At 35.1% G+C, this 21,275-nt stretch overlaps 1 protein-coding gene across 1 annotated transcript in view; it reads left to right on the top strand.

Annotated features, from left to right (window-relative positions):
- The window catches only part of LOC145683884 (cubilin-like), a 1,291,374-nt gene that overhangs the window by 1,165,532 nt on the left and 104,567 nt on the right, over positions 1-21,275 (top strand). Inside the window, exon 67 of the mRNA XM_081755522.1 lies at positions 935-1,075. Within this exon, the coding sequence (XP_081611648.1) occupies positions 935-1,075 (141 nt within the window). The remainder of the gene's footprint in view (positions 1-934; positions 1,076-21,275) is intronic.

Below are 21,275 nucleotides of genomic sequence, written 5' to 3' on the forward strand. Positions count from 1 at the left end.
TGATTTATCTTGGAATTTTATGTGTAGAATGTCGTCCGTTAGGCTTATCGTGACGGAGACATAAAGTACCTTTCCAATGAAAACATATACAATATTTCGTTTATAGGCTCTCGATTTACTTTCGAATGTCAATTATATGAGACCATCGTGTAGTGGTAATATTACTTATGGTTATTGCTTCCTTTTCATGAACTTACTTCGTGCCTTATCCAACTAAAAGCAAGAAGCTACTGTATAATTTTCTTTGCCCGTTCTGTAGCTCAATTTAATTCCAGTTAGACAATTGTAGTTAAGTACAAGGTATTACTAAACACAATACAGCAAAACTATTTTCTTTTCCTCCAAAATATGGAATTCGTCACTTTGATCTTCTTCCGCTGCAAAATCTGAAGGTTAGGCTCCTATACTTGTCCCCTCTCAGAACCGTTTCTCCTCATATAGAAACAAATAATTATTACAGTTTAGTGGGAACATTGTTTTCTTTTCAAATTATCTACTTCTCCGTGTCCAATTGAAATGTGTCCAAGAAAGTTATTTGTACAGAAGCAGAGAACAGAAACATAAGAATATGGTTTGTACATTAGCTCTTCTTAGTGGTTACTGTTTATCATCATATTTTTTCCAATGTGGGCTTACTACATTTTTACTTTTTTTTTTTTTTTTTGAAAATACAATTTTAGTTTTTCTTTCTTTTTTTGTCAGAGTTCAGACATAATAGTTTATACACTTCGGGATATATTTAACAAAAGTGTCTTAGATTCATCAGTAATAATAAACAATCTTCTTGTAAGGTACATATAGAAAAAATCTAACATTCTGCTAGAATAGAATTAACAGTTAGTAAAGTATGCGTTTATGTTTAAAGTGGCTAAAATATTGTGCGTTGTTCTGTTGTTTAAAATGTCATTGTCTATATTATATTTTATGCACACAGGACGAGGTTGTGGAGGTAGAATATACAATTACGGAGGAGTATTTACAAGTCCCTTCTACCCAGGAAAAATAAGAAATAACACTTCTTGCCGTTGGGAAATACAAGTACCTGGTGCCAGTGTTGTGAAACTAGTCTTTTCAGGTAAGCATAAAGAACAATCTTAGTAACAAAATGTATTTGTTATTAATGATGTTTACGTATTAAAATTCAGTTTTATGAACAGTGTAAATATATTAGATTCAGACTGAAGTCATGAATCAGTATAAAATTGTAACATACGAACACGTTTCATGATTTGTTGAATATACAGTACAACTTCGTATATTTCTAACAAGATTACGTCTCATGTTGCCCTCATTGTCAAATCAAATCCAAATAATATCCTGTATATATTATTTGTCTAGTTTTAGTAACAATAGGTAAAAGATGTAAGAAAGTGGAGATCATTGGTCATCTATAGAAAATCAGAGAACTCAAGTTGTCGAACTCTGCCATTTCATGGAAGTTGAAAGCTCTAATCGCAGCAACTAAAGGTGTATATTCATATCTGAAGCAGTGCTTTTAACTCCGACTGAAGTGACGTATTTGCTTTCCTCAATAGTTATTTGCAATGCAGTCAAAAATAGGCATTTAATGACTAACTGAAATCAAGATTTTAAAGTCCTAACAAATTGTAAAATTAGAAGATACACTAGAGGATACGTTTGAGAAACAATAATGAAATTAATATTAATATATAGAGGATCGAGTTTGGCCAAGGCTCCGATAAATCCATACTGTAAGGAATTTAATTAGTTATAGGATCAGAATGTTCCTTTAAAAGAACATGAAGTGTTTTTAACATGATATGAGCATATTCATAAAATAACATTATCATATACCATTTACGAAGAAGTGTGCGTTAAAACATAACATTACAAATGACAAATATAGTGTTTATAGAATTATATTTGGAAACCCTTTCGAAATATATCATGATATGTGCCATATGCCACATTTTCTGCCAATACGGACAAGAAATCAATACATTATCAAAAATGTGAGGTAATCTAATTTCAGAATTGTTACATTATAGAATGTTAGTAAGATGTCTTTTACTGCTATTAGTGCGCCTGCTACTTGTTGGATTGCATGTTAGGGTGGAGCATTTTGCACTTCTGTTGGAAATTCCATGACGGCTAGTGCGGAAAACGTGCCATTAGTGGCACCGACCTTACTGATTTTTTTGTGTGTGTTTTTGAACAACCTCTTACCCTGCCCCAACGAAGTTTTTAAGTATTTGGTAAGGCAACACGCCTACTTGTGGTCGTTTTCAGAGTTACCTGATGGCTATAATACAATTATGTTTTTAACAGAAACTTGTAGATATGCCAGTAAATAATTCTAAAATGCTTATGAGTCAAAGTACAGCCATTTTAGCTCAGTTGTTGGAATTAATGTCCAAATTTTGTTTGGAATGGCACATTAACGATGATTATATGTATAGCCCTTGATATTACATGATTTTCTTTGTGCAACTCTTCGTTTATTTTTCTCTGTACGCAAAATAATCCAGAACTCACTACGGGGAGGTGGTTGCACATCGAGTTCCGCCCACCCAACCAGTAAGCATACGTTGACATTTGACCTTAGGTCACGTAGTTCTTCTTGGTCTCGAAGCGGGACATTCTTGTTCTAGACTTCAGTTTGGCTCTAACGTAGATATCTCTTGCGTTGTGGCCGCATTTTTCGACGCTGCCTCGGACACCAGCTTCACTGTGCGTTCCACAGCTTGACTATGGCAAGGGAATGTTGTTGTTAGAGTAGCTGAAGTTCGGATGTGTTCTTCAAGCTACTGATCCGTTATGCTTCGTGTGATTGGCGGCTCTGTTAGACATTTAGGCCAATTAATCATGTCGTAGTAATTTTCAGCTGTAAAGTTTAATTTCGGAACAATGAAGTCACGTGGCGGCTTGATCTTGGAGTCTTCTGGCTGCGGCACTTTTTTATCCTTCTCCAGCCTAACGTTCGAATATGCGGATTTTCATCTACTACCTTGCTACCAGCAGGTTTTCATGATGAGCGTAGTATCCATTTGTTTGTAGAACAGAATGAACTATGTGTTGTAGATTTTTTGGCAGAAAACTTGATAGCTTAACTATGTTAAACGTATGCATGGCGCCCATTTCGCACGAAGGATTTCGCCGTATTGAAAACCATATGGGAGCGTATACTTTAACAATGTACTAGAAAAGGAGACACAAACTTGAGCTAGGTTTATCAGTAGTGATATACAGGCGAAGGATCCTACAGGCCAATGTAAGCTATTGTGAATGTGTTAATAGTCCTGGTTTTCTGTTTGCTAGATCGGTAGTACACATTCCTGTAACAACAGCCTTACAAATTTCAAATAGATAATTGTGGTCGCTGCTTAAACCATCTGTTTTTCTCATTTCAGACACCCACGCAACGGGAATGGGTGTGAAGGAGACGATCGGTGAACGTTCACAATCCTTAAATTTCTTTCCGATGGGGCCGGAAAAAGCGTTGGGTCCGGTCGTCCCACTATCCAATTCGGTAGCCAGATGTCGAAATGGCAATTCGTTGGTATGAATAAGGCAAATGAGATGCTACAGTTCCTTTCCTATGGATCTTTGTGTCTGACTTATCACGCCATTATCCCTTCCTGTGTTCATGGCTTCACCATCGCTGCCGACTGCCTCAAGAGTTGACACGTCGTACTGGTTCTTCTCTAAAAGCTCCAATATAGAGTTGACAACACTGCCTGACTTAGGTGTGGCATGATCCAAGTATTCTGAACCGGGCTCCGATAGAACTGTGCTATGCTTTTCTGTAACCTCTCGTCTTCGTAGTTTGCCGTTAATTTTTTCTTGCACAAGAGTTGTATCATTTTTTGCGTCGAAGTAGATACTTGTAATCGCCAGGCCTAGGTGAGCCTTTTCTTTCTGGATCTCACCCAGTTTATCTTTTTCTCTTCGTACCTTATGAGTCTCGCGTCCTGAAGTACAGCAGAAGCGATCAAAGCAACCTGTTTGGCTAAAGCTCCAGTTCTAAATGTTGTCTCCGCAGCATTTTGAAGACAGATGCGCTTTAGGTTATGTTTCTTTCCTGGTCGCGCCTCGAAGTCAGATCCCGACGTGCTTCCCGATTCAAAACCTTTGCTGGATTCCCCTGACGACGCCAGTATCATTGACCTCTGCCTATGCCTAATTCCACTAGTTGATGGACTTGCTTCAGCTCTTCCAGCGTCTTTCTTGGTTGTCTGCCCCTTAAATCTGCTCACTTTACAGAAAAACATATTTGACAGGGATTTGCTTGTTCGGATGTCAATGTTATCAATGCTCATTTTCCGTGATGTTTTCTGGTCCACATTAAACTTGAATTCTCGTTTTGGAATCTTGAGCGTCCTCTCACAGTTGCAATCTTCGGCGGTTTTACATTTGCAAGACGCAATATCAAAAAGAGACTTTTTCGTGCGTGCAAAAAAAAAAAAAAATGTCGACTGAAATGTTTTTCCTTATTGCGACACTTATTATAAAATGTTTTCATCATGTCAAAACTCTCTTTTCTGAAACCACAGGAATGCTTGTTTACGTCAAATATATACAACTCTTTGTCCAACTAGTTTACAAATGTCAGTCACTGGTATTTTAGTTACACTTTCGTCATCACTTAAACCACTTCGAAACCAATGATAAAGTTCCATAACGTCAGCGTATGTAGGCAACTGCACTTCACTCATTTCACTTGGAGTGCCAAATAAGCCTCATTTCACACTTTCCCGTGTTGGTCTGCTATGAAGCTCTTTCTTCATCTTGCATTCCATTGCTTCCGAACTTGGAAACCAAAGTATACAAAATGTCTCTGAATCGTATTGCACTAAGAAGACTGTAACTTTAGGTACAATGCACAAACTCTCTGTCTTAACAGAAACAGTAGCGAACTAAAACCGTTAAAGCTTAAGCTGCAATAAACTGGCATGTTGGATTGGTTGGCCGAAGTACGCAATATTTTTACTACCGCAGAACTTCGAGCGAGAAACTTCTAGAAACGACGGCGTAGCTTCTGCAGCCAACGAGGTAAGCAGGAGGTGCTCGAATCTTCTGGACGGAGCCTGACGTTGCGACGACGCTCGAAGAGCGTGGCCAAAGTAAGCAACCACGAAGATATTAGCCTGCCGCTAAAGAGCATTTGCTGTCGATGTACATAACAAGCGAAGAGTTGCCAAAAACAAATCGTGTTATATCAACAGCGATGCCTATAATCATCGTTAACGTGGTGTTCCAAACAAAATCTGGACATTAATTCCACCAACTGAGCTAATATGGCTGTACTTTGATTCATAAACATTTTAAATTTTTTTACTGGCATTGCTACAAGTTTCTTTGAATAAAATAATTGTATTATAGCCATAAGGTAACTCTAAAAACGACCACAAGTAGCTTTTCTGTCATTGGTGTTGTGCGTGTTGTCTTACCAAACACTTGAAAAACTTTCCCTGCAAATCTCACTTTTTAAAATAAAAACCAAAAAATACATGCAATATTGTCTAGAATTGTCAGAATGTCACGACCTTTGTTATTCACTTGAGGTTGCTAAAGCAACTACTGTCCTCTACATATCGTTGTTCATCCTTTGTCCTTGCCTACGAAGAGTGGGTCATTACCTCAATTCTCCTTCGTAGAAAAACATAACATGCATGTTTAACACAATGACTATCAACTTCTACCTCTCATTTCGATTGTCAACCTATCCCCAACAATAAGAAGTTTTTCTAAAAATATTGTTATAACTTTGCCGAAGAACTACACATAATTAAATAATAAAGACATGTCATTTGGAAGTTATTTGAACTATCGTCAGAAGTTTAATAAAGTAAAAGCACGTTTGGAAACAATTAAAGATCAGATTCAAAATTTAAAAAAAACAAATATTCACAGATCAAAGAAATCAATTACTTTGTGCACTACATAAACATAATATTTTTCAGTAATCACCTCAAGATTTTTAGACACATGAAGCTACTGGAGATCTTGCGGATAAGGAACCATTTGCAAATCCCTAGTTTATGTTTCATTGGTTTTATAAAAAGCCAAAGAAAAGTTTTTTTAAAGAATTTCTTAAGCACAAAATGATAGAAAAAGTTAACAATTCTTTACGAAATAATATTTTACCTGTTCCAGAAACATCTGATCAAATTGATATTTTAATTCTCAGAAGGTAGTCTCAAAGGAGTGCTGTGATCTTTAACTCTCTCTTGCACATTTTTCACACATTGGACAACCTTTCACCGGATGTATTGTATATTACGTCTCCATATGTCGATTTTTTTTTCCACCAATTCAATTAGCTGAAGAGGATTGTTCTTAAAGAGGATATAATGATTTCAACATGATGGACAATCCTATTACATATTTAGTTCCAAAGGAAGTTTTTCCTTCAGGGTCATCCGGATTTCTACCCTAAACTCATAACGCGTGTTGTGAGAAATTTTCAAATAAATTTTCAGTTCCTAGTTTACGTAGATAACTACTTGGTCTTAAGAAAAAATATGTTTTCAGAACTTATCTACTAGTTAGATAATGCACTGACATTTGTATACGAATCTGCTGTACAATCAGTAGGAATTCATGGTTATGCCTTGAGCAAAGAGAAAATTATCCCTGATCCTATAAATCTCCCGGCTAACCTTGAACTTCCAAAGACATACACTGTTAAGAAGTGAAAATCGTATTTATCTATGGTAAATTATTATCGTGCTTTTGATGCTAATATTAATTGCTGCCCTACTGTATGATACCTTTCGAGAATCGCCCTGAAAATTGGTATGGTAAAACTAGATGATCCACGCATTTGAGAAAATAGAAGAAGCGATTATTCCAGCTTTCAATATTGAATTTTTTCCATTGAATTTTTGGATTGAATATGTTGATTTTTTACACTGAGAACCTATGTGTAATGATAGCTTCGGTGGAACTGGTCTTGTGCTCTTATACAAATATCAGTATTGTAAAAAATGGCATCCAATAATATCTAAGTGCCCGCTACTCAACCTGAGTAAACTCTCTATATGTGTATAATAACTCTTTGCTCCACATTTTACTTTAAATTAACAAGTAGAAATTCAGTTCTCTGACGGACAAAGGATCCTTATTGATGTTCAGTAATACAAATAATTCAATTCCAAGCCATTACGACGAACGAAAAATTTATAAGTTATTGGTTTCAATATTGTTCATATAAAATCCTTAAAGAACCTTGTTTCTGATTTACTTTCAAGAAATCCTGTTCTGCTCTCCTCAGAGTAACATTTATAAATGTAGTAACAGTGTCTTATTCAGGAATATGGAATGGGCATTAGACAGACAGGCATATGGGTGCATCACATATTGCATAGAGATGAGTTATTCACTTGCGTGTTATTAAGGTATTACATAAAATGATAAACGGAATTCATAGTATAGTAATTGGGAAAAGTAATACAAAATATATAACAACGTCCTTCATAAAACAATGTTTACAGCTACTAATTACAGATTTTTTAACACATACTACGTGGGTTAAATCTCTAGGTCACGTGAATACCCCAAGTCGAAATTGCATGGCCAGTTTTAGAACAGAGCTTTCGATGCAGATCTGGTCTGTCATAATCACTGATGAAACTGAATTCTACACTATATGATGAATGGTTTTCTATTGTTCTAGGAACAATTCATGGATCATGTCTTACGCGATGAACACAACTTAAACTATAGAGTAAAGTTGTTCTAAACTCGTATTAATAAGGTAAACTGGATTTGTTAAAGCCTTTGCACTATTTTAGTAACCATGTTAATATAACAAAGGAATTTGGTACTTCCAGGACATGTTAATTTAGGTCATTGGGTCCATAGAAGTTAAGGGTTTTTAATATATGAGTAATAATTAATGTACTCAAACAGTTACAACTTAGAAATGCCTGTTCATGGTTTAGTTTATTTATATTAATCTCATGCCTGATGGCAGTAATCCAATTCTTGAGAGATTCTTCGTTCTTATCCACTAGAAGTGTACGTGCACCGCTCTTGCTAACAGTAAACGCGAAAGAATGAGAATATTCAGGTGGATTTTCTACCGAAATGCTTAACCACATAGTGGTTACCAAAGACTGTGACTTCTATTAAGGAAAAATCTTCGCATAAATTATTACCAAAGCCTGACATCCAATTAGTTTCACACATCTGTCAGTGTAGAAGTACGAATATAAGCAACATTTAAAGAAGTTCAATGAAATATGAAGCACTTGTGTCGAAAGTGAACAGTTTGATTGGTGATTCCTTGCTAATTTAACGTCCCTTTTCTGCATGGAGACTACGGGAAACGTAGTATCCGAAATTCCTAAGTACCTGTCACTAATTGAGCTAAGATCTTCCACAACGTAAGCACATATGCTAACTGTACAGTCACGAGGGTGCTATTGCTGTTAGACGTGTGATCAAAAAAACTACACATTTCATTTCATCCTCCGAGTTTCCGTTAATTTGTATATTGCAAAGTAAGTTTATAATAGGTAGATTGTTTTGCTCAAAATATTATACTGATCGTAATGATTCTTCTTAATAACGGGAAATATATACTGGATACATGAATATTTTAGAAAGTCAATAAATCATAACGTACAATTTATTCTAATACTCTGTTTTCGAAACCAATGAGCACTTCAAATATATAAGAAATAAACAAAAATGTATTCCTCAAAGAATTCTTTTGCGAGAAAGGTAATAACTGAATATTAATCATTACTTTAATACTTTCTAAAGCATTGCGTCAAATTACTTTGTTAGAATTATAAATAGAACCTTTCCTATTTCTATATCGAAAATGTTTCTTCATATTTTGTCAATTATACACACAATATCCGACGCAATTATTCATCGCTCAGAAGAATTCTATATCCTCTTGAAATATATACGTACCTAATATAAATAGTTTTGGAATGTCAAATACAGAAAATTATATCTAACTTCCATCTATTCCCAGAAGATATTTGTTTACGTAGTCACACACAAAAAGTACAATCAATGAATTTTATAGGACAAAAACTTACATTTAATTTGACCAAAATGTTATCTACATCAAATTGTATTGTACACACTTACCAATTCAGGTGTTACCCAAATAAATGAATGAATAAATGAACCTAGTATTTTTGAGCGAGAGCTAAAACAATCAGGAGAAAAGTGGGAATATTAACGTTAAACAGAAATAAAACTAACATTTGTATTTTAATAATGTCAGAGATAGCACAATAATCCTGTTTGTAGTAAATATAAATGAAAGAAAGGTCTGTTTTCTGGAAAGAAGTGTTCTTCATAAGACTTTCCAACTTGTCAGCCAAAAGTTTCTCTAAGAAGTGTATAGAAGTATATATGGCAAAGTTGTAAGAGAAAGAGATAGAAGAAGTTATCAAAGTAATCTAAATTATTATCTAATTACAGTACATATCAGTAATAATATGTTCGAATGGCTGCAACAAAAGAAGAATTAAGAACGAAAGATATAAACTTTGTATGTATAATGAGGGGGAAAAAGAAAATAGCGTAAGTAAAAAATTTGATGCAAGTCTGCAGTCTTATTCAAGATCTAAAAGATAAGTCATAGAGAGCGAGAAAGCTAAAACTAACAGAATTTCAAAAGTAGTGATGCGGTTATACACAATTTATACAGTATATATATATATATATATATATATATATATATATATATATATATATATATATATATATATATATATATCCTCACGGCATTGTCAAGGCTCTATATTTGTATTTTACATTTAAAATTGCAACCGGGTGTTTCTGACTGCCGTATACGGTTGCCCGATCATCACCCTTGTTCTTCGCGCGCACAGTCGTTCGAAGAACTGAAAACGTACTCTGTACACAAACAGGTTATGGTTGTGCTCTCGGAAAGCCTGGTACTTCTGCTTCTCAAGGTCAAAAAGTGTGAGAAAAATGGATGTGTAGAACGTAAAGAGGGTGCAACAGTGATTGATACTTGTAAGAAACATATTCATTTGTAGTTCGTGCACATTCCGCCTGTAGCGCTACTGTGGCACAACGTATATGGCAACTGTATAACTCTTGTACACCGCTTGTAGGTCTATTGGCGTAAGTGACTACTGAAACTATGTTGTCAGCTCTGACTACGATAAGGCACTGCTGTGCTGCTTTTGCTTTTCTTTTTTGTCCTTTGTCATTTGTGAGACGCCAAACATGTTGTTTTTGCTTGTTGCACGCACTGGACGGGTTCCTGCGGAGCGAAGTATTTAAAAAGTTAACTACATATTCTTTTAAAAAAAGAGACACTGAACAAAGCTTAAAACCCACTTTATTTTAAATTATAATTTGTAACTGTTTCTCTTTTAGTTTACTTTAAGCTTTGGTCAGTGTCTCTTTTGTTAAAATAATCAAATCAAAGCCATGAATAGTCTCACTACATATTCTTGTTTACGATAGAAATATGATAAGTAATTTGAATTATAATACGGTTTTAAATTGGTTAACTGTTGAAAAAATACGAAAATAAAGCTGTACTTGTAAATGTATATTAGTCGAGGACGTAGCTACTGACGGTGTTGCAGGCACGTAGCCAGAATTTCGTGAAGGGGAGGTCCGTGACATGAAATACTGTGGTCATCACAAAAGGGGCTCGATCACTCTAAACTATTTTACTGGAACATATATTGGTTCGTTTAGCCAGGATTTCGTAACGGGGGGAGGGGAAGTGACATAAAATTCTGAAGGCCCAGGAGCTCGATCAATCGAAACTACTTTACTATCAACATTTATTGGTTTGTTAAGACAATAAAATGAGGATATGTTGGCAAGTATTTTAATAACAAACTATGAAGAAATTTCGAGCAAAATAATAAAAAAAAGTATTCAAAAAGATTTTGCAATATTTACGTCCTTCTCCTGTTTATTCAAATATAACAATTTTTCTTTCGTTATGACCTCAATTATAAGAAAAAGTACATACTGAATACTGTCTTGTAAACTATCTTCTAATATAAATAAAATAAAGAGTTTGTTTGTGTGTTTGTCTGTCTGTCTGTCTGTGTGTGGCCTGGGGACCAGACGAGTGGACCGACAGTTACCAAATTTTGGTCAGAGGTACCTTGGCCCAGGCCCCAGATCAAGACGAAGCGTTTTTTTTTTAAATTTCGAAACAGTGGGGTCTCAGGTTGCGTTTACCGGTACCGGCTTGGGAACCAGACAAATTGACCGAGAGTTACCAAATTTTAGTCACGAATACCTTGGTCCAGGCTCCAGACCAGAGTTAAACGTTTCTGTCGAAATTCGAACCAGGGGGTCTCACGGGGCGTTTACCGGGACATGTAAAAGTAGTAGAAAATGACCATATTTATTTATTTATTTATTTATTTAACAATCACCAAATACAGCTCAGAGGCCCTTTTACATTGAATATACAACAACATTAACAACGGAAACGATTTGGGAAAGTATCGGCCAGGGCCTGTGTAGTAGGTGCCATCCCGGCATTTGCCTGGTAGGACTAAGGGAAACCCTGGAAAACCTCAGTCAGAATTGTAGGTAGCGGGATTCGAAGCCACAACCTCCCGAATGCGAAGCCAACGCTCTACCACTTCAGCTATTAGTGTCGAATTCATATTTTCGCGGTCGCTGAAATCAATGGTGAAACTCCAGTCGCATTAACTTCCAACTTCACGCTATTCGGCTCCGGGCCGGGGGTCATCGGAGTGAGGGTGTGAGATACCAAGATACTTAAAAGTAATCCAAAATGACCGATATTAGTAACAAATCCATAGTTTTCACGGTCGCTGAAATCAATGGTGACACTTCCATTAGCGATGACTTTCAAGTATGCGGGCCGGGAGTCAACGGGGGATGGATACCGAGACATATAAAAAAATAGCCCGAAATGACCGATACTAGTATCAAATCAATACTTTTCGCGGTCGCTGAGATCAATGGTGATACTCCCACAGGCGTTGACTTCAAATACAGCCCCTGTTCGAAGCATGTGTATATTCAACTAGTTTTACAACATATGCGTTCCTTCTTCTGTTGAATCAAATGCTAACAGAACTTTCTTTCAACATATTTTTTTATTTTTACTATTCCGTCAACTACTGTCGGTTCTAAATGACAGGTTAAAGGAGCAACAGAATATTGTCCTTGAAATAGCATGTTTGATACTGCAAGGATGCGGTGACGAAAAGTTATGATTAAAAATGTCCACGCTGTTACACAACGGCACTTATGCCTTCGAAAGCTTGAAATCTCCCTGACTAGTAGCAGGAATTCTGAGAATCCCATAACTTTTCTTGAAATTTTAAATTCCTTTACTCTTCCAGAATACCTCGCTTACCCCGCCACCATATTGCAAGTAATACAAATCTCCTCATAAGAAAGAGTAACCAAAAGCTTCCTGTAGTTTCTTCTTAATTTTTAACGCTAATTCGTCTTTTTCTCATTTGATTTTGTTTCACCCTTCCTTAATTTTTTCATTTCTGGTCTCGAAGGGGGGGGGGGGGTCCGGACGTGCCTGAGTGTTGATTACAGATTTTCTCGTGGAAGAATTTCATTACACTAGAGGTGAAAAGCAGTACTGCAAAAATACATTTAATTCATATTGAGCACGATAGGAGACAATGTTCATTTCAGATTTTCCAGTGCGGGGAGATTGAGTAAACGATGGGTGAATATAGTATTGTGAAAATTCTGTTAACTCAGATTGAACACTCTCGGGAAATGCCCTAGAGGGAATTTCGAAGCTCTAGGCCAAAGAGCCATCTCTATAATCATCACTGACTGCCATTTCAATAATGTGTTTTATGATCTTATGTACGTGTTCCCATAATTCCCTCCAACTGAATACTTGATACTTTTTCTATTCCAAATTTTTGTGCTAGTTTTCTGCTGAAACTTTGAGTTTTGTATTCTCATCGGTTTCGACTTAGTTAATTATCTAAGTTTAGAATTCCCTTTCTGTTTCGAGGTTATATGAGACGGTAGACTCAAAGATTATGATGGAATTCAAACACAGTAATCTTCCAAATTTTGTAAGAGACTCCCACTGGGAACTGAACGTGTGACTACGTGCACGAAAGGCGCGCGTGCTAGCTACTGGAACAACGGAAATGGCGTCACCATTTTCGAGTCTCTTCAAAATTAAGTTGTATTTACATCTTACAAGTTGTGAGTACCTGCAATATAAGAAACAAACATAAATTAAAATTATAAGAAAATCTTAACAAAATCTTTATAAACGTTTAAGAATATGTTGAAAAGGCCAGAAATCTCTCACTCTCCCTCCCTCCCATGTCGTGGTGCTATTTAAAAAGTATACTTTAAAAATAATAATAATACAAAATTCTACAGTTGCACATACAACTTTGGATGGCAAATAGTCTAGTTTTTCTTAATGCATAAGTTTACATTAATTAAATTCAAAAGTTGCATTCTAACTTCTTTCTAAATTATATCAAACGTACCACTATTCATCTTAGCACTAATGAGAACTATGGATTCGCCTTTAATATCTGTCATTTTCGATTAATTTTAAAATGTCACTTTTCCCGATTCTTCAAGGATAAACTTGAACGGTATGGAAACAGTCAGTATCCATATCAGCGACTGACCCGAAAACTTTGGATTCAACACGAATATCGATCATTACAATTATTTTCAAAATGTCAGCTCTCCCATCCCCACTCCTTGGGATACTAGGGGATCCTTATCCTCCCGAGTATTTCTTTCCAGATTCTAAGACATATATGTATCAAGTTTAGTTGGAGTTAAACCAAGTGTTACATAATTATGTAGGAAAAATGTTTTAAAATTAATGAAGGTGACTCTTGAACTGGAAGTGGCAGAAATCAACGACTTCCGGTTTAAGATTGATCACTGTAGAGCAAAAGACGTTAGTAGAAAGTTAGAAGCGGTTTCTGAAAATCGATTAAACGTCCTAGGAATGCATATTATCTCTGTTCTTAACCTACAACTAAAACAGGAAGTGGTAGCGATTAACTATTTCCTGTTTTTAACGTTGATTGCTATGAAAGAAAAACTGTAATAGATAATAAAACGCTGTTTTTCATTATCGATTACCCGTCCGTTCTCATCTCCATCCTTAACTTTATACTAAAACTGGAAGTGGTAGACATCAACCCTTTCCGGGTTTAACGTTGATCGCTGCCGAGCAGAAACCGTAACCCGGTTTTCTACAGTCAACTAAGAATACACTTCATCTTTATCCTTTACCCTCAACTAAAACTGGAACTGGTAGATATCATCTTCTATACGGAGGTAGATAGCAAGACGCAGTTTTCTGCAATCAATTAATCATCGCAAGAATATAATTGTGTCACCAATCCAATCCCTCTATTAACACCGGACGTGGTATAAATCTACTATCACTTCCTATTTCATTATTAATTAAGAAAATATTGTGTGAGCCTCCTTAGTGTCTCCATCAATTTATTCAATACAAGCCTTCGTTTCGCTGAAGGTTTTGCCCTCAGACCCGATAATTTGTTCGATCTAACGCTTTGCATCTCAAACCTGCAATCATCAGTGTTTGCTCGGCTTACGGCCTCGCACCTCACATACCTGCAAGTATACTGAATTTCAGTTGAAATACCTGGAAGCTTTGCTCCCAGGCCACCGTGCTTTTTCGGCCTATGGCCTTGCACTTTATATATCTGGAATCATAACAATTTCAGTTCAAATACCACGTTTCATGTTTTCAACTTTACGGAATCCCGAGATATAAACATCTTAGTATAATAATAATTGTAATATCCACCTCTATTCTCTTACAAACCCTCTTCTTCCCTTCTAGATCACAATCAAAAACGCTGAAATATGTATTTAATTATTGGAATTACAGAGTAAGATTTATAATAGTATTGTACAGTTAGTACTTTGGTCCATCCCGTCCGTTACTCCGCACGGAACTCTTGAACGAAACTGAATTTGACTTCTGTTTTTTTGTAATTGATAGCTGGAGTAATTATCTTGAAAGAGTTCATTAGTAGAGGATCATAAACCAGGGGGTTGTGGATCATAAACCAGGAGTGGTAGAAATCAACCATTTTTGCTTTTAACTTTGATCCTGTGAGCCAAAAAGGGTAATAGATAGCAAGAAACGGTTTCCGGCAGTCGATTAAGCATCCCAAGAATACCTTTCAACTCCATTCTTAATACTCTACTGAAATAGAAAGTGGCAGAAATAAACTAGTTCCCGCTTTAACATTGAACGGGGAAAACGGTAATATATAGCGAGAAGCAGTTCTGAGAAATCTACTAAAAGATCCAAGAACACCTTTCATTTCTATCCTTAACACTTTGATAAAACTAGAAGCGAAAGAAATCAACAATTTTCGGTTTACTTTCCATTACTGTGGACCAAAAGCTGTAATAGATAGCGAGAAGCTGTTTTCGACAATCGACTGAACATTTCAAGAATACATTTTGTCCATCCATAAAACTCTAATAAAATCAGAAATGACAGGGTGTCTACTAAAATTCCAAAATGAAATTTCATGACCTTTTCTTTAACAAACCAATAAATTTAGTAACATTCTCAAAAGCGAATTTGAGTGTGACTTGGGCCAATTTTCATGCAAGAGATAGAAGCGTGTTTTACTTGTGATTTGGTAGCGTCTAAAACTATAGACGTTTTTGATAGTGAATTTTGATGTTTTATAGAACAATTTCCAGTACGTATTTATATTTGTACAGATAAAATGAATCCTGATACAAAAGCAAAATTTCGTGACTTTTTCTTGACTTTCGTGACCGTTTTTTGATTTCGTGACTTTTTTCAATCCCTTTCGTGACCGATAGACACCCTGGTAATCCAGTATGACTTCCAGTTTAAATGTAATTTACATACAACATGACCTATAAGAGACAGCGAGAAGAGGTTATTTTTTTAAAGAAAAAAAAAGAGTTAGCGTTCTTAAAATAGTTACCATCTCTTCTTTACCGTGTAATCAAACGTAATTATTAGAAATCCACCACTTCCGGTTTTAACGTTCATCGTTGTACATTCTTGTTCGAGAAATATTGACCACTTACCCTGCTATGAAAGATGATATTCTTGTAACCGCAAAAGGTAATTATAATACTGTGCTTCTAAATAAACGTCTTAATGGACCAAAGAAATTTCATATTTATTTGATTTAATTCTAACTGTAGGTAAGACTACAGGCCTTTCCAAAGAGAGGTGAGTAGCAAAGTTTTCTTGAACAAGACTGTATATGAAAAACGACAATAAATAGGCACGGTTTTTGGATTCGGTTAAGTGTCCCTAGAATATATTCCATCTCCACTCTAATCACTAGTCTATAAAACTAAGTGGTAGATATGTACTACAACTTCTGGTTTCAATTTTAATTGAAAAATATTGGGTCGTCCTGTTTACTGTCTTTAAGAGATTTTGTTTTAAATAAGAAGTCCTAAAGCCAAATTTCATGTTTGTAACTTTCAGAGATTCTGAGATACCGATATGCTATTATATGAGTAATAATTCCTATTCTCATTTTATCCTTCCCTTTTATTACTAAGAGATAAAAGAAATGCTGAAACACGTGTTAAATTATTTTAAATTGGAAATCCAAATACCAAATTTTAAATTCCCAGTCATATACGTTTCGGAGATAAGGGTATCATATTAAAATAACTCTCACCCCAATTTCTCCTCTTTTCGTAAATTTTCAAAAATTTTTCTTAGTGGTACACCACGTCACAAATCCTATGTAGGTGTAAATTCAAAGTTTCTAGATAGTCCCTAGAGCAGTGGCTTCTAATCTAGGGGTGCGAGTCTCTGACAGAATTACATTCAAAATTACAAATATTACGAATGTTGTAACAAACATTAAATTAAATATCATTTAAACACGAAATAACTATTGTGTAAGAACTGTGGTTTCATTAAGGACAAAACTGGTAAAATATAATATTCCACTGCACTACAATGCTATGCAAAAGTCTTGCTGGAAATAAATATAAATTTGTGAGAATATGGCTATTATTATTTACTATTATTATATGCAAGCCCGTTCTTCGCACGGGTAGAATAGGTTTATGGGAAATATTTGAAAGTTATATTTGATCATACTTTCCCCGTCACGTAACTTATTTGAACAAAAGTGAAATAAAACCCCTAGCTCGACTATGTTCAAAAATGTGTTTCATACGATGCAGTATTTATTCTTTACAAGAAATGTAAATTCTCTTCTGCTTTTACGATTCTTTTTTTCAAAGTGAGTTGATAAAATAAAAATGTCCCACGTGCTAAATATGTTTAAAAATTTATTTCAGACGTTTCAAACACTTTGCCACCCTGTAACCTCTTTTGGAAGCAGAATTTTCGAAAACGCTGGGGCATTTCCGCATGGTGACTTCGTTAAGTAAAAAGTTTATATACCTAGTTTCATCTCCTTGGCTTGGAAGATATTTAATTTTTGCCGTATATATTAACTCCTCCACCCTCTTAGGATACGAATTTTAATGAAACTGACATGGTTAAAAAATGGCTTCAGCCAAGTGCTAACTATGTTCTAAAATTCTCAATCATTTTTCATGAGATGAGACGGAAGTGGAATTTCCTAGAACGCTGGGTTTTTATATTCTATTTGGTTTTTATATTAAATTTCATGTTGATACATGAGAGATTTGTAAGATACTGTACTTTTAGCAAATATTTTAGACGTTGACCCCTCCTCTTAGGATACGCATTTCAGTGAAAGTGATATGATGATACCATGCTTTAGAATAGTTCTAAATATGTTCAGTAATTCTCCTCGAACATTCTATGATGATGAGACAGCGAACGCCGATTTAAATGTTGAGAAATAATTAAATTAATTCCTCCTTCCTTCTGCTTAAAAGGAGAATTTCGAAAACTCTGAAATACATATTCCATTCTTTTTAGTTCAATGTTTATATACCAAGTTTCACATTTCGAATTTAAGCGAAATTCACATTTCATGACTTTTTCTGAATAAATAGTGGTACATTTTTATATTATAGAAATCCTCTCTCTTCTCCATCTTTAAAAGAGTGGAATTTCCGGAAACATACGTTCAATTATTTTTAGTTAAGAAGTCAAAGACAAATTTCACACCTCAAACGTAAGCAAATGCAGAAATTTTAATAGGTAGATACTATCCTCCATTCTCCTCGTAGGACAGAATTTTCGGAAAAGCTGAACATGTATTGGTTTGTTTTTAATTGAGATTAATTTTGAAATTGCACGTGTCCAATATAAAGAAGTCTTACATTTATCATTTTCTAAAAATAAATGAAATAAAATACACTTGAAAAATTATTATTATACGCATTACTCCTTCCTTGTTTAGGTACGGAATTCTCAGAAACTGTGAGAAAGATGTTCAGTTATTTTTTATGGTTAGTTTATATGCCTAGTTTCATCTTCCTTACTTCAGGGATTAGCAAGATACACTATCCTTTACAAAAGCTATTTACGACACTAGTGATACATATTTCCAAAAATCCTTCCTTATCCGTTGGTTTCGTCAAAAAGAGTATTCTTGCTAATTATAGTATTATGGCTTGGTCGATAATGAGTAACTACCTTATACTGTATAGATTATTAATATTATTGTTATTGTTTCACTGATCTGCATGCATTCTGATGTTTTCAAACGAATGACATTTTCTGAAATGGACTTTTACACTGATCTCAAATATGTAATCACTTTATTTCTACCACGTCAGTTTTTTGAGAATTCAACATACTCAGAAATCAAGGTTTAGTGGAAAAACTAGTTATGTCCGTGGGAAAAACTAGTAGAAAACATGAATTATTCTAGTAATTGCTAGAAGATTGACATTAATTTTGCTATTTGTAAGTCCTACGGTGTCTTGACTTTCATCCCGGACAATTTTCTCTTGGTATAGGCAAAGAAGACATGAGATTTTTTTTTTTTTTTTTTTTTTTTTAACATGGATCAATAGTTTACTGCTGTGACATACCAGGACTTATAAACTGGGTTGGTGTGACTTACAATGCTTCTGATCGGAGACATTTTACCGATTCATCGAAATCAAGTTGAAAGGTTTCCTATTTAACAACGGCAATATCGTTGGGTTTATTCCTGTTGCATATTCTACTCATATGAAATAGACATATGAAAATGTTACATGTTTGCTACATTCAGTGAATTACAAACAACACCAATGGCTTTCGTGTGGCAATTTTAAAGTTATAGGCCTCCTGCTGGGACGTCAATCAGGATACACTAAACATCCTTGTTATCACTGCGAAAGCGACAGTCATGCAAAGGGTGAATATTAGGTTAGGAAAGAATGGTCATCCCGAAATGCCCTGTCACCTGGAGTGAAGAATTGAACGTTCAAACATTTTACTCCCTCCCCTACATATAAAGTTAGACATCATCACACAGTTCGTGCTCTAAATAAGATCTTAAGTGTTCGCAGTACATATGCAAGGCATTTAATACTATGAGCTTCGAAAAACTCACAGCTGTATATTTATTGGTCCACAGAAAAGAAAACTTATCAAAGATCCACGTTTTCAGAATTCCATGACCCAAATGGAGAATAAAACAAGACAAAGCTTCAGCTTGTGAAGAACTTCGTGTGGGTAATACAAGACTGTGATTACGAACTTATTGTAGAAAAGTTGCTGCAAGATCTTAGAAATCTTAGGTGTAATATGAGTGTCTAACTATAATTTTATATGCACATTTCGAAAATTTCCCACACAAATGTTTATAGTGAAGAACACGGAGAACACTTTTACCAGGACTTACAGGATATTGAAAAATGTATGAAGGTAGGTGGACCATTAATATGATGGTCAACTATCGTTTGCTGCTGAAAAGGGAGAACACAGGCGTTGTAACCCCTCGAAAGTTGACCAAACAAAGGAAATTGTTTCGAAGTAGTAGGCTTTTGTATGATTAAGAAATGTACATATTTGAGTAAATTTTGGAATTTGTTTGGATCTGTGTGTGTTTAGTTACTGTTGTCATTCTGAAACCACTGTATGTACATGAAAAATATATATTATGTATTCTGTATTATAATGTATTTTGTACGTGTTGATATAAACATACCTCCCCATTTCCAGGGAAACGTGACGTGATGGGGGGAAATTGATGTTACATTCGTAATCAGCGGCCTAAAATTATAAGAAAACGCCACTCACACCAAAATCATCGGAACATTTTTTTTTCATATTGCAGAGCGATATTTCAATTTTTGTTACTATTACTGATGATTTGAGAATACAATGCTGCAACTAAAATTGCAAAACGGTCAAAGACAACCGCGACTGATGTGGGCGTGAAGTATGTAGGGTTTAAAAATGTGGGCGCTTGTTAAAAAGGTTGAAACCATTGCCCTGGAGGATCCCAAAACTTTAATTTAGAAAATACAGCGTCTTGTATCATTTCCTACTTTATAACAATACAACGAATAATCTATAAGAACATTGTACTTCTGCTGAACAGTACTAAATGGTCACCGAAGGCTAACATGAAATGGCGTCTCCACACAACTAGATTCGCTTCTTCTTTAGTTAACTAAACATTAAGCATAATACCGAAGTACCATTATAGAAAAATGAGACTGTAGAAAAATTGAACCTTTCCTCTAACAGTTAAAAGAATAACAGAACCTGGACACAATAGTAATAATAATAATAATAATAATAATAATAATAATAATAATAATAATAATAATAATAATAATAATAATAATAATAATAATAATAATAATAATAGACCACGATAGCTGCTGCGACTAAGTTACTGCGCACAATAGCTCTTGAAGGAAAGCAAATTCTTATTTATTTATTTATTTATTTATTGCAAACTATGGGTAGAGTAATTATTTAGGAGGAGCTAGTTAATTGAAGTGATCCATAAACCAGAAATGGTAGAAATCAACCATTTCCAAGTTCTAACGTTGACCACTATAAAAAAAAAAAAAAAAAAGGTTTTCGGCAATTGATTAAGCATTCCAAGAATACCTTTCATCTTCTGTTACCAACCGAAAGTCGTAGAAATAAACCATTTCCGGTGTTACGTTGAACATTATAGAGCAAAATCGATAACAGCGACGAGCGATTTTGTGTAATAGTAAATCCTTTCCATTGGATCTGGCAAGAAATTACCGAGAAATAAATTACTACACGCAAATCAAGCCCAAAACTTGGCCAAGCTCGGCCAGCAAATGTAGCTATCTTAATTAGGTTGAGGGCTGCTCATCACCGAATTTTGTTCTGATTCGGCCAATAGTTATAAAGAAAATGCTTC

This window comes from Thermobia domestica, chromosome 4, assembly GCF_964235325.1.
Source record: "Thermobia domestica chromosome 4, izTheDome1.hap1.1, whole genome shotgun sequence".
NCBI classification, from domain to species: domain Eukaryota; kingdom Metazoa; phylum Arthropoda; class Insecta; order Zygentoma; family Lepismatidae; genus Thermobia; species Thermobia domestica.